The sequence below is a fragment of the Panicum virgatum genome, chromosome 7N (genome assembly GCF_016808335.1).
Source record: "Panicum virgatum strain AP13 chromosome 7N, P.virgatum_v5, whole genome shotgun sequence".
Lineage (NCBI taxonomy): Eukaryota > Viridiplantae > Streptophyta > Magnoliopsida > Poales > Poaceae > Panicum > Panicum virgatum.
Genome location: NC_053151.1, coordinates 46,927,948 through 46,942,127, shown reverse-complemented (window position 1 = coordinate 46,942,127; position 14,180 = coordinate 46,927,948). Strand labels below are relative to the sequence as shown.

The 14,180-nt window shown below is 45.5% G+C and overlaps 3 protein-coding genes across 3 annotated transcripts; all 3 read left to right on the top strand.

Annotated features, from left to right (window-relative positions):
• The first annotated feature begins 2,356 nt into the window (after positions 1 to 2,356).
• On the top strand, positions 2,357 to 2,832 carry LOC120683549. The gene has a single exon (XM_039965632.1). The coding sequence runs from the start codon at positions 2,453 to 2,455 to the stop codon at positions 2,699 to 2,701; it is 249 nt and encodes an 82-aa protein (XP_039821566.1). The 5' UTR covers positions 2,357 to 2,452; the 3' UTR covers positions 2,702 to 2,832.
• Positions 2,833 to 4,409: 1,577 nt separating this feature from the next.
• LOC120683584 lies at positions 4,410 to 5,185 on the top strand. Its single transcript, XM_039965671.1, has one exon. It carries the CDS (start codon positions 4,425 to 4,427, stop codon positions 4,980 to 4,982), a length of 558 nt encoding a protein of 185 aa, XP_039821605.1. The 5' UTR covers positions 4,410 to 4,424; the 3' UTR covers positions 4,983 to 5,185.
• A 4,028-nt stretch (positions 5,186 to 9,213) lies between these two features.
• LOC120682650 lies at positions 9,214 to 10,251 on the top strand. Its single transcript, XM_039964628.1, has 2 exons — positions 9,214 to 9,888; positions 10,148 to 10,251. The coding sequence occupies exon 1, from the start codon at positions 9,516 to 9,518 to the stop codon at positions 9,807 to 9,809; it is 294 nt and encodes a 97-aa protein (XP_039820562.1). The 5' UTR covers positions 9,214 to 9,515; the 3' UTR covers positions 9,810 to 9,888; positions 10,148 to 10,251.
• Positions 10,252 to 14,180: the final 3,929 nt, after the last annotated feature.

Below are 14,180 nucleotides of genomic sequence, written 5' to 3'. Positions count from 1 at the left end.
ATCCCGTCGGACCCCACGCACCGACCTTTACCCTCCCCGCCTCGAACTACAGGACCGCCCCACCATCATATGGTCAGCCGAGCTCAGCGTGAGACCACCAAAAGTAAACATATGCATCCCCATTTCTCCGCGACTACTCGACTACCCCAGGAGGTGAGATGGAGTCTTGTACTTTCGAGGTGAGGCAGTATTCGGCTTACCGATTTCGACTACCTCCTACTCCCAGCTTGCGGCTAGTACAATTCAATCCCCGATCAGCACTGCCGACAACGGTCGGTCCTTAATCGACACAGACGGGGCTAAGACACCCAGAAACCATGTCCTGCTGCCATACCTATACATTATCATCATTTCCCCGTCCGGTCTCACATTATCCGTTTATCTCAAATCACACTCAATATATATGTACTGAAAGGGCCATAGATCATATACCTCGCGAGTAACCGGAAATTACTCGACTTCTAATCATCTTATATCTCGCGAGTGGCAGTAGAGCACTCGTCTTCTACCGGAACCCATTAAGCATAGCACTTCTATCGTCCTATACATTTTTAGTATAACTCAAGGAGACCTAGGGATCATGCAACTAGGGTTTCAAACAATTCCTAAACCTAATGCACAAATAATAGAGACATATAAAGGTGTCATAATTTGAAATAATCGGATGTGCACCGGTGCTTGCCTTCGGGCTGCTGCTCAGAGCTAGAGTCAGACAGGCCTTGGGCCGGGTTCTCACGCCTCTCCTCCTGGGCTTGCTCCGGCTGCTCCTGCGGTGCCGCAATCACCTCGAACACGACCGTCCTCAACGGCGGATGCTACACGAATGCATATGAAATAATTGAGTGCAGCTCAATGATGCAACTATTATATTTCAACTGGAATGCCCTGCGGACTGTCCGCGCCCAAGTGGCGGACCGTTCGCAGTACAACTCTGCCGACCCACCAGAACCAACTACCTCTCTGGACAAATTTCAATCTATACGGCGGACCGTCCGCTCCAACATCGCGGACTGTCCGCAGTTTAGCTCTGCACTACCACCAGAGGCAACGACGCCTCTGGACAAAATTTTAATCTCTACTGCGGACCGTCCGGCCCTCCTTGGCGGACCGTCCACAGTTCACTCTGCCAAATCCACCAGAGACGATAACGTCTCTGGACAAAATTCTAGACTATACGGCGGACTGTCCGCTCTCCAATAGCGGACCGTCCGCAGTTCTACCATGCGAACCCCACCAGAGACAACATCGTCTCTGGACAAATTTTGATCTCTACGGCGGATTGTCCGCTCTCCAATAGCGGACCGTCCGCAATTCATTTACGCGAGATCACCAGAAACACAACGCCTCTGGACAAACTCTATCCTAACTTGCGGATTGTCCGCCCCCCTCCCAAGCGGACCGTCCGCGGTTCGTCTTTTTAACATCGCCCGACAGGTGGCAGCAAGCGCGGTGGTCGTTCACCGGCGCCGGCGGCGCACCACGGAAGGGGAAAAAGGACGAGGAGCACAAGAAACTCACCACGAATCCATTCTCGTGGTCGGTTCGGGTGGAGGATGACCGGAGAAGCGGATCGATGGTGGAGCAAGCTTCAAGCGGCTCCAATGGTGACCGGCGGTGGTTGGGGCGATTCCGGCTGGAAGAAGCCGGGCTGGGGGTTGGGGGAAGGTGGAGGAGGTGCCGGGGAAGGTTCTCGCGCGAGGAATTGAAGTATGGTGGCCGGAGGAGGGAGATCGACGGAAGGAGGCGACGGCGGCGCGAGCGCTCGAGCGGAGCTCGCCTCTGGTCGTCGTGAGGAGGAGAAGAGAAGATATGAATGGCGAGTCCCACAATCAAAATAAATATCTGGGCGTTACTTTGGCGGACTGTCTGCCGCTCCCTAGCGGACTGTCCGCGAGGCTGGATGTTACAATGCCGTTCCCAATCTAAGACTCTCAGTGCCTCACACTCTCACTACTGCTCTGTTCGAAGAGCACGTACGTGGTAACAATCTGCAGGCCATGTGTCCAGCGCGTTAGTTTAATCAGCGAACTCACCAAGAAGTCGATAAGATTCCTGGCCCTGTTCGTGCGAGTAGCTCTGATCCTGGTCCTGTTCGCTGAAAGCAAGACAATTCACGGCCGGCCCCCACAGGTAGGATAAAACTATCTCTACTTTACTTCCCCTACAAATTTGATGGTACAAAGATGTGCGGTTGCGAGGCGTGCGCCCTTATCTCTGCGACGGTGCGCAAGTGACCTGCTGGGCCGGTGCGCAAGAGGACGCGAGCACCCGGTATCCAGGAAAACCAGGGTCCGCGGCCACCTGTTTCGGCCAGCCACTCCCGGCCTCCCTCCGCTATATTAACCCCGGCATCCGCCAGCTCGTCTCCCCACCTTAGTCCACACAGCATCACACAATCCCACTCACCAACCGTCGAGCGCTCTAGCTAATCGAGCCCCGAGAAGAAAGAACAATGGCGGCCGCAGCGAAGGCGTCGTGGATGGTGGCCATGAGCGTGGGCGCCGTGGAGGCGCTCAAGGACCAGGCGGGCCTCTGCCGCTGGAACTACGCGCTGCGCTCCGTCCACCGGGCCGCCAAGGCCAACGCCCCCAGCTTCGCGCAGGCCAAGAAGCTGGCCCCGGCGGCGGAGCGGAGGCGGGCGGACAAGGCCGAGGAGGGCATGAGGACCGTCATGTACCTCAGCTGCTGGGGACCTAATTAGTCAGTCATGGGTCTCTTTTCTTTTCTTTTCCCGATCTTCAGTGACAAAGCTTGGCTTGAGATCATTGCCGGTCGCTTCCCTTCCCTGATTGTAAATATCTGATGATGATGATGAAAAGTTCTGCCACTTAATTCCCGTGTGTACCAGTAGTGATTCTGCTACTGCACTGTCGTGCAAATCTGAAACTCGGAGCATTGAGTTTATAACTAGACTCTGTGCGGATCGATGTGTTCGAGTTACCACAGGGCAACCCATCTTGGCTGATGTGATCACGATAATCTCAAACTCCTAAACTCTAGAAATCTCCAACTGATAACATGCCCCAGCAGGTCGTGTACTGAATTTAGTTTCCGAACTTGCCGGATTAGGCCTTCTGCTATTTCTGTGCTTGTACAAAGATATAACTTAATCATGGCATCCAGAATTTGGGTTAAAAGTGTTATTGTCTTACAAGAATGGGAAATGGCAGCTGATTCTCTATTATCAGTTTGGCAGTTTCTACTTTGTACTGAATCAGCAGCTGGAGGGAGATCCAAAGTCCAGAGCTCAATTAGCCCGGGATCAGGAAAGGCAAATGATTAGTGCCATTTGCTAGGATTCCCACCGGTTACAATTTGCAGACCTCATATTTTCCATTTGTGTGAAGCATTCATGTAACTGCAGAGTGCAGACTAGTGAAAATCATAGGCATATGCAGCTCTTCTATAATGTTTTTTTTTTGTCACCAAACAAGGCATCAGCGAACGTGGAAAGCCATGACCTGCGGCCCCTGGTTTTCCCCAACCAGTCTCCCATAACATGTCAGGCGTGTTTAGTTGGTGAAAAAAAATTGAGTTTGGGTACTGTAGCACATTTCGTTATTATTTGATAATTAATGTCTAATTCGTCTCGTGGTAATCAGTTAAACTATGTAATTAATTATTTTTTCAATTGCATTTAATACTTCATGCATGTGTCCAAAATTCGATGTGACAATTACTGTGCAAACTTTTTCACAAACTAAACACAGCCTCAGTTCCACTCCAATAGCTTCTGAACATGTGGTATAGCAATGTGCACTTAAACCACGTGAGATCTACTGCGTTAAAAAAATGACTAGTACTACTTTTAACACTCAGCCAGTCACCAAGAAAGCAAAGAGGTGGTTCAAAAAAAAAAAGAAAGCAAAGAGGTTTCTTGGATGGAGCTTGCCTTGAGTAAAGTTTGCCGCCAGATCTCCATGTGATTTCTGTACTACCGTCCCGTTTATCCTGTTTTCTGATGGAAAGACAAGACTGCACGGCACATGGGCCACCTAAACCTTGCCTAACTCTTTTACTATGTCCTTATAAAAAAAATCTCTCTTGCTCTGTAACTGTGAAAAAATAGCGCAATCTGGAACTACTAATTTTTTTAAAAGGAACTATTAAATAGGATAAGATAATTTATTTTTTAGATAAAATTTGAAGGTTAGAGTGATTTGTTTTTTAATACGAAGGGAGTAGCCTACTCCATTCACTGAACCGGAAACGGCAGGTGAGCCCGCGCTGATTCCCTCGGGATCTACAAGTTGATCGGTGTGTCAGAACCCCCGTTCCGGTGGGCTAGTGGGGTGACTCATCGCAGCAGCGCTGCGTGGCGCTCCTATCTGCAGGCGCAGCGGCACGCGTCCTTGCCGCCGTGGTCAGGGAGCAAGCCGCAGCAGATACAGCCGCTCTCGCCACGAATAGACAAAGGCGAGGGGATGGGCGCCACCGGGCCGGGGCGAAAGCGAGGTCTGCTGCCTAATCAAGAAATCAGCCGGCCGGAGTGGAGAGAGCCCCCGGTATCCCGGAAAACCAACGTCCGCGGCCACCTGTTTCGCCCGCCGCCGCCGGCCGCCCTCCCCTATATTAACCCACCACCCCTCCTCTTCTCCACCTCAACACAGCGTGAGTGCGTGACAGCTTCGATCAGTGATCACAACGATCACCAAGCAAAGCAAGCCCTCGAGTACACCAAGGAGGCAAGAGAACCAGGCGGCGAGACCGGAGAAGAAGAACCTAGCAGAAAGCAGATGGCCGGTGCGGCTAAGGCGTCGTGGATGGTGGCGATGAGCGTGGGCGCCGTGGAGGCGCTCAAGGACCAGGCCGGCCTCTGCCGCTGGAACTACGCGCTGCGCTCCGTCCACCGGGCCGCCAAGGCCAACGCCCCCAGCTTCGCGCAGGCCAAGAAACTGGCGGCGGCGGAGAGAAGGCGGGCGGACAAGGCGGAGGAGGGCATGAGGACCGTCATGTACCTCAGCTGCTGGGGGCCGAACTGAGCTCGGGTTTCGGCGGTCGGTCTCTGTTTTGGCTTTCGGCGACTGAGCTCGGATTTAGATCTGGGCTGGCCGGTTGCCTGATTGTAACATATACTATACTACGATGATGATGATGAAAAGTTCTCTCACTGGGTTTCAGTATATGAATGCCTAAATGCTACTGTACTGGAATGAAAATAAAATTGCTCTTCAGTTCATAACAAGTTTTTCTTAGTTCTTGTGGATCACTCACAACCATGGCAAATATGGGATAAAGATATGAAACTCTAAACTCTCTTCTTTGATGACAAGAAGAAACTTTTTAACCACATCCCATGGTATATGCGATTATGTTCATCAGCACAGGTCGAATTAGCTAAACATTTTTACGAGATATTTTCATAAGCTCTACTTATTTTATTTGGGCTAAACATTTTCACGATATATTTTCGAAAGCTCCAATTATTTTATTTGAGCTTCGACGTATCTCTAGTCTAATATTTTTTGTAGAATTTTTGAAAAAAATTGGAGGCTTAGAGATATTTTTGTGGTTAAAAAATTATATCTATTATTTGTTGGATTTGTTTGTGAACTAAAAGCATGGTTCAAAATTATTTTAAATTATTGTATGATCTGAATTTTTGATTTTTTAAGTTTAGGGTCCGGGATAACACAACTTCAATTATTTGAATTTCTGATTTTATAAGTTTAAAGATCAAAATTACATACTCCGATAAGTTTGAGAATTGAGGGTGTATTTTACTCGTTAATTACGAAAGAACCGATTATGAGAGGCGAAACTCTTGTATTCACAGATAAGAGAACAAAACTAGCATATATATGATATATCTCAGGCTAGGTACGTTCTAAATACTATGTAATTAGGTGTATAGCCCGTGCATTTGCGCGGCTAGTATTGAAAATTCAAAAATTTATATGTCGTTGTATCTTTACTTAAAGATTATATTTTTTTACAATGCATCACTCTGTTCACTATCGTAAATTATGTCTTATTGTTGGTTAAAACAATTCAAATATGAACTACCTATAATAACAATTTGATTTGTTGAGCTTTAATAATATTATGCATATAATTATTCTTCTTTTTGTTTTATAATATAGATTTAGTGTTTATCAGTAATATAGATTTGTAAATGATACATAGCAAAATAATATTTTTATATTTAATTTTTTATAATGACATTGGTGGGTGATTTTTAATTAGGCATAAGAGTATTTTAAACTAATTTCTATCGTAATAGCATTAGTGAATAATTTTTATTTTTCTATTTATCTCCAATTAGTATGAGAATTTCTAAACTTTAAGAGTGGACGTGAGGATTTTGTTTGTTGATTAAATAATAAAATAATATATTTGCATCGGGATTCACCGCAGACATTGATGCGTTACTGCCGGCCCTACTGTTCTCTGGCGTGGGACCTGACATGTGGGTCCGGGAGTACTGTGCAGGATCCGGCTCTCCGCCCATGTGACACCGCACCACACACCACTAGCAAATTTGATGTTGCCGTACGAGACGAATGACTCATGTAATGTACAAACAGCCAGGACGAAGGTGACCACAGGACAGACGCTTTCCTCCTCTTCGTGGCTGTGTTTAGTTCTAAAATTTTTCTCACCAAACTTCACTATTCATCTATCACATCAAATATTTTGCCTCATATATGGAGTATTAAATGTAGATAAATAAAAAAACTAATTGCATAGTTTTGATGTGCACGACGAGACGAATCTTTTGAGCCTAGTTAGGTCATGATAGGACAACAATTACCACAAACAAACAAAAAATGCTACAATATGCTACAGTATTCGATGTGACTCTTTTTACCACTTTTTACGAATCTAAACACACTCCGTGTGGAGTTTTTGTCGTGCGCCCGTCAGCAAACGATAAGCCGGACCCACATAGCCCATGGTGTCATGGAAAACCACGTCCGGTCAAGCCCCTGGCAGTGGCTGAGCTAGAAATGAGCCTAGGGGGAGGGTCATTTTGTTTAACTTATAAACATATATACTAGCAAGTTGTTGTAAAAAAAATTTGTTTTTCATTGTATTGGTATTGCGTAGTCCTATTTTGATGATATTCAAGGTAAAAAAGCACACTCAATACTCTCTGTTGAAACTGGTAGAGTGAGAAGCAACCGAAGCAATCTATCATTCAAGTGTGCCAAAATCTTGTACTGCGAAGACATCAAAACCATTTCTTCTCTTTATATTCTTACTAGAAATGAAGTAACGAAGACAATATGCTCGGTGATTACTCTCTAAATATTCTAACCAAGAAAGAAAATCACTGAACCAACTAAACTTGAAATGATGCTATGTGATTTTATTTGGGCAAGAGGGGTCACAGTCCATGTTTGCCGACATGTAGCGGGCAAGAGGGGGTCACAGTCCATATTTGCCGACATGTAGCTCCGCCGGTGGCCCCTGCCCTGCCCATCCAATGACCGTCTCCCTATAGTTCGGCTGACAGTTGCTGGCAGCATGGGGCAGACAGTATCACAGTAAAAGCCGAAGTTCACTTCGTACAATTCAGCGCGTGAGGAAAAAGTTTGCAAGGAAGGACATGATCCATTTCCACGGGTGGCCTTCAGGCTCGGAACGAGGAGGTTTACACGTGACCTACCTTGTGTGTGTCAACACTATTGGTTTACGTTGCTAGATTCGTGTCAAAGAGGTATTGGAAAGAGTTACGAGTAGGTGATGAAGAGAATCGATGGGTTGATGATAGGGATGCAAGCTAGATACTTTTTAGGTTATTGGATTGACCCAAAAAATTAATAAATTAAACTAGAATGACATTATGTGTAAATAATTTAGGAAGAGAAATAAATTAAAATAGCATGCCATCGTAATTAATTAGCTGGTCCAAAAATTATTATTGGGTACCCACTTGCATCCCTAATTAACTGATAGTATCATTTGCGGTTCTGGTTCGGTGCGTGAGGGGAAAAACAACAATGTCAGGGTTCACCATGAGAACTTCTTCCACGGTTGGCCTAGAGCGAGTCAAAAATTGGCGCATCCTGTCCCCTCAAAGCAAGACAATTTCAGTGTAAATGTCATCGACATAGTTACCAAGACAAAAAAAAACTAGGTAATTGTACCAGAAAAGTGTCATGGTGATGACGCTCCTCAATTTCATGACACTTTCCATTCTCTCTTTTCATAAAAATTTTGTCACATCAGTAAAATAAATACTCGTAACACTATCATGACACCCCATGAGACTGACCTAAGGGCACGTGCATACAGACAAAACACTTGTATAGAGTGTTGGAGCGAAAACATTGAACAGCGTACACGCGGATTAGGATTAGAGGCACTGGTGCCCCGGGCCTCGGTGCCTCACTGAGCTCTTCGACTTTTTTTTTTTGCGAAGGAAAGGGAGATTATATTAAAATTTGGCACAGTACCTCAAATTACGCATAAAAAATCTGAAATAAAAATTACATAATAATATATATAGATTCTTCCATTGTTTTCTTCCCTCGTAGGTCAACGACCAACCCAGAACATTAGACATGCCGCAAGTTCCAATGTTTCGGAACTAATCCGAAACACATCTATATCGATGAAAGAATATCGGCAGTTGCATCGTCGGGTACAACATAGGATGCAGACATATCACCTTCAAGCCTTGATTCCCTCTTCGCGACCATCAATGAAGAGATCGATGACCCAAAGTAGCTGTCCCGTTGGAAGCGCCCAGAAGCACCTCTTCCCTTGCAGATAAAGGCCACAATTGGCCGCCTGCCGATGAAATCGACCCTTGCAACGGCGATCTCGTCGTGACAATCACCGAAGTCATCGCAGGAAATACGATTCCGACCGAAAATCATCTGATTTCGTCGATAGATTTATTTGAACCAAACCCTAAGCAACTAGATATGAAATTGTGAGAGAAAGGATAGGTCCCCTCCCCCTTCTTTTCTCCGGTAAATGCACCGGAGAGGAAGAAGGAGAGGGGCCCTCGATGGAGGTGGCGGCGGCTGTTTTATTGGCAGTACATGTTACGCCGCGAACCTTTTGAGCTCTTCGACTTTGACACGGCACACACGGCTGCAAAAAAGGCGCGAGCCGCATCCGGAGCAAGTGGCCAGTACACTGACAGGCGACAACCAACAAGACAACACAGGCCGCGCCGCGCCGCATTTTCCAGCAACCGGACGGAGAGGAGAGGCAGCCCGGGCCGTTAAGCCTCGGCGTCCGCGCGTAACCTCCTGCACCCGGTTTTCAGGAGCTCCCCCCACTGTTTTCCACGCGAGGCCGCGAGTCCAAGCCCAAAACCACGCGCGCGCGTACGTATCCCCTCCCGCGGCAGCGACGGCACACTCCCTGTACGGCCTGGTCCCAGCGCCGGCGAAGTCGCAGTCGAAGCCGAGCTCGCCACCCCCTATAAAGCCACCCAGCCGCGCGGCATCATCTTCCTCAATCCAAACACATCCATCCCGGGGCCAAGCAGCCGACTAGCCGAGCGCATCGATTCAGTTCACCGATCGGGACAAGCACAGTTGGGGGAAGCACGCATGGCGAGCGGGGGCAGCAAGGCGAAGGCGTCGTCGTGGGCGGCGGCGATGAGCGTCGGCACGGTGGAGGCGCTCAAGGACCAGGCGGGGCTGTGCCGCTGGAACTACGCGTTCCGGTCGGCGCAGCAGCGCGCCAGGGGAGCAGCTGCCGCTGGGGGCAGCTCCGGCTCCGGCGGCGGGCGGGCGCTGCCTTCGGGGAGCGCCGCGGCGGCGGCCGCGAGGAGGAAGGCGAGGCAGCAGGAGGAGGAGCTCCGGACAGTCATGTACATCAGCAACTGGGGACCCAACAACTGACTTGTTTGGCCGATGAGCAGTTAAATTAGGCCGCACTAGTGTTTCATCAGTACTCTGCACTACTACTAGTAGTAATGTATACTCCCTCCTTCCCCGTTTATAAGGCATGGTGGAACATGACACGGTCTTCTAAACAACACTTTGACCATTTATTTATCATATATTATATCACTTTTGATTATAAACTTATAATCATTGTAAACTATATTTGATTATGAATCCAATCATATGAAATTTGCATTATAAAAACAAAAATTTAATAGTCAAATTATTGGTCAAAGATGAGAAGGTTTGAATCTTGATATACGTGTATGCCTTATAAACGGGGAAGGAGGGAGTAGTTTGTTGCGCAACCAGTTCGTGTTGGGCGGATGAATCAACCAATGTGTATGAACTGTACGCTGGAAAGTTATTGATGAACACAGAGCATAATTTTCACCCAGGTGTCCGTGATTTATTTAAAGTGGCTTAATGTTACTATACTTGGTAGTGTACATTCTTGGACGTAGAAGCAAGAATGCTCTTGTTCCGATCCATTATCTACCAAAACATGATCTATTGTTGAACTTTATAAACAAAGAGACAAATATTCCATAATCTAGGAGACAATGCAATTAAATTTTGACCTTGATGAACCAATAAGAAATAATGCATATATTGCTTCTCCCTGCGCCTCAATGGTTAGGAAAATGTAAGTTACCTTCAAACTAACTGCAGTAATTCAATAGGATCAACCGAGGAGCAGTCATGACTCGAGAAATGCAGCAATTATCCGTCTAAGCAGTGGCAGCGCCTCTACCGAGGTGAGTGACCAACTGACAGTCGTATCAGCAACGAACCACTAGCTACGGTGATATTTTTTATAAATCCTAGTCGAATGCTGAAAATAATTAAAAATGCCAATGAATAGTACTCTGATCGATTTTTTTAAACTGAAGAACTCCGTTTCCTAATGAACGGAATCCATTTTCTTGAATCTTACAATTTGGAAGTGCATGTTTTTAATGTGGATTTTAGAAACTTGAATCTAAAATTTCGAAATAAGAATTTAGTTTGGGTCTTCAAGGTTCGTCGCGATTTGAAAATCTGCAACTATGTTCACTGGTAAAGTCACAGAATGTCGGTGCACCATTTTGTTCTAATCCACGGGGAGGGGGTGGGGTGCTCAAGCCCCCTACCTTCCCAAGATCAATTGATACCTCCTTACCACCCCAGCCTAACGAACTTGTCCCCGATGCAAGTTTACATCTAGTCAAATCAACGTTGGATGTGCTAGAGTAGATGATGATTGGAGAAACAAACAGAGTAGCTGGATTAACATCTCTGAACGAAAGAAACACTTGGTCTCAAAGGTATTGTACCGTAGATTACTAATTAATGTTACTAGAACATTAGGCGTCCTTATGAAAGTTTTTGTTGCACGTATCATTCTAACTGTGCATGTTAGAGGGGTGGATTTAAAGAATCAATCTACTTGGAGAGAACGTCTATCTCTCATAAAGATAGATTGAAAGAAAGACAGTATAATAACAAACAAATCCCACTCCATTTTTAGGAACAAAAAATGAAGAGGGGGGGGGGGGGATAGAAGGATATAAGCTCCTTATTCAGATGTTTAGATATAAGTAGTTGTATCGTATTCATGCGGGCAGTGACAGATCTAAGGGGGGTTAGGGGGCTCAAGCCCCCTACCTCCCAAGCATCAATGGATACCCCTCTAATCCCCTCTCTCTATTTTTGGAAGTAAAATTAAATTGATGAAAAAGGAGATGAAGAAGAAGAGAATACAATCCCCTCTTCAGGTGCGAAGCCATGTTGAGCTTGCGTGGCGCATAGACACCACGATAAACTTTTTTTTACTGCTAACTAAACTTTTTTAACCATATAATTAAAGGAAACTAGCAATGTGTCCCGTGCTAATAGCGCGGGTAGCTAGTTTTTTATTTAATTCTTTAAAAAAAATTATATTGACAGAAGAGATGTATTTGGTAATTTATTTACCTCTCGTTTGCTCTTGTTAAATTCTACATGCAGCTTTATATGCATATGAGTTCATGTCAATCATCAAATTTTAAGTTGCTTTGTTCTATATTATAGTTGCATATTCCAGTACTTTAACCTGCAAAATCTAAATTTGAGGATTGAATTTAATTTTGGGTCACCTTCAATACGGATGCATACTGTACATATTTGTATTTATAAAAAGTTTATAAGTAGTTGTAAAATATATTTATATGTATGTGTTAGTTATACTTGCCAATAATCTGTAACTTAGATATTGGAGTTCGATTTGTATCTTGCAATATTTTGATTATTATTTAGCGAAAATATATGTAGTGTAGTTGTTAGAGCACTTAAATAGCATCTAGCAGACCTAGATCTGACTCATCACGGGAGCGAAATAAAAATGATCATGGATTAGATAAAAAAATTATTCTAAAAAAATAAGTTGGGGCCTCCAGCTGACTTTGGTAAATAAATGTTATGCAAAACTTATATATATGTGTGCTAATACATATATGTTTAAAATTTTTTATTTAATCAAACCTATTATTATTTTTTCCACTTTGGTTACTACACAGTTTATTAGTTTTTAGCCCATATGACTGCATAAATTGGCCTACTTTAGAGTTGTGTCATCTCGGTGATAGATAGTTCAAATCCCCTCTTCCACTCCCTTTGCGCCCCCCTCCCCTGGATGTTGATCTGGTGGCCCAGATTGGAGTTTGCACGGTTTGCACGGAGAAGTTGTTTTGCACCTAATATGTTCCCATATATCTTTGCTGTTGTTTCTAACTCTTTTCTTTATCTTCCATTTTTTCTAGCTATTTCTATTGATTTCTCTGTCTTCCATTATTGTCAGGACCCGGGCGTCGAATACCCAAAATCCAGTTGTGCTCGCTGTACTTGTCCCATGATCAGTACGCAAGTACGCACAACAGCATGATATTACAAACCATACACAACTTTATTACATCAGGATACAAGCCAGAGTATGAGTACAAATATTTTACAGTACTTTTATTTGCAGCGGAATTTAAAACACACTCATGGGTCTATTATTTAGGTAGAAGACTAGCAGACCCAACTACCCGCAGGCAACTGACTGGACATACGCTCAGAAGGAACCGACGTCGGGCTTTCCGAACCCGGAAGCAAGAAACTGGATCTCAGGAGGCATTTCATCTTCATACTTTGGATAATATAATTTTAGCAACAAGGGTGAGTACAAAGTTTGTACTCGCAAGACTTCGGGTGTATAGCAAAATCCTTGTAGCGAAAATGGCCTCTCATGCCATATTTCAATATAATGTTTTGGCGAATTGATGACACACGCAACACTTGAACTAATGTGTTTGCTTAGATGATATACTCAGGCTTTTAGGTTCAAGTGATGACAAAGAGAAGAGAGGCGAAGCTAGGCCCGAAGGGCCGCCCCTACGGGGGTTCCGCTACCCGGTTAGCGGACGGGGGTCGAGGGGGAGCCGCCCCTCGCGGGTCTCAGGGCAGCGCCCTGAAACCTAAAAGAAATCAAGTCACCGGTTGAACCGACGCCAAGCAAATTACACACGTCGGTGCATTGACTTGAGCACGTCTGGGAGTTTTAGTATCACCGGTTAAACCGACGTAAGGCAAAATGTACTCATCGGTGCAATGACAGAGATGGCCTGCGGGCTAGGGTTTGGCACCGGATGAACCGACGATAGGAAGTTTGAATACGTCGGTACAATGGCAGAAGCAGACCAAGAAAAATGCATACATCGGATGAACCGATGATGCACCGGTTAATGGCGTCGGTGCAGTTGTCCAGAGAGTTTGTTTTTCAAGGATCAGAGGACAGTTGCACTCACCGGTTAAACCGACGCTAATATTACATACACCGGTCGATTGCGTCGGTTGATTGCCCGTACACGTAACGGCTAGTTTTCAGTGGGCAGTTTAGTATCACCGGTTAAACCGACGATGACAATTTGGGGAGCATCGGATTAACCGGTGTTAAGCACATTTCTGGCAGCTTTTCTCCAACGGCTATATTTGCTTATGCTGCCTATATATACCCCCAAGGCCGCACCATTTGAGTGTGCTGGAGTTCAAAGAAGTATACTAGAGCTAAAGATCATCTCCAACCACCATAGAGCTTCATTGTACATCATATAGGCTTAAGCACACTTGTGAGAGTGCTTAGTGCTTGTTTAGGCTTAGTTCTTGAGAGAACTAGCTTGAGAGAAAGTCTTGCTGCGGCAAGCAACTTGTGATCTGTCGTGTGACCCTCCGTCTTGGTGTGGAGTGGCAACGACACTTTGTGCGGGGGAAGAGGAGGCCCCTTCCTTGGTGGAGAAGCTCCGTAGTGGATTTCGGCCGGGTGACCGA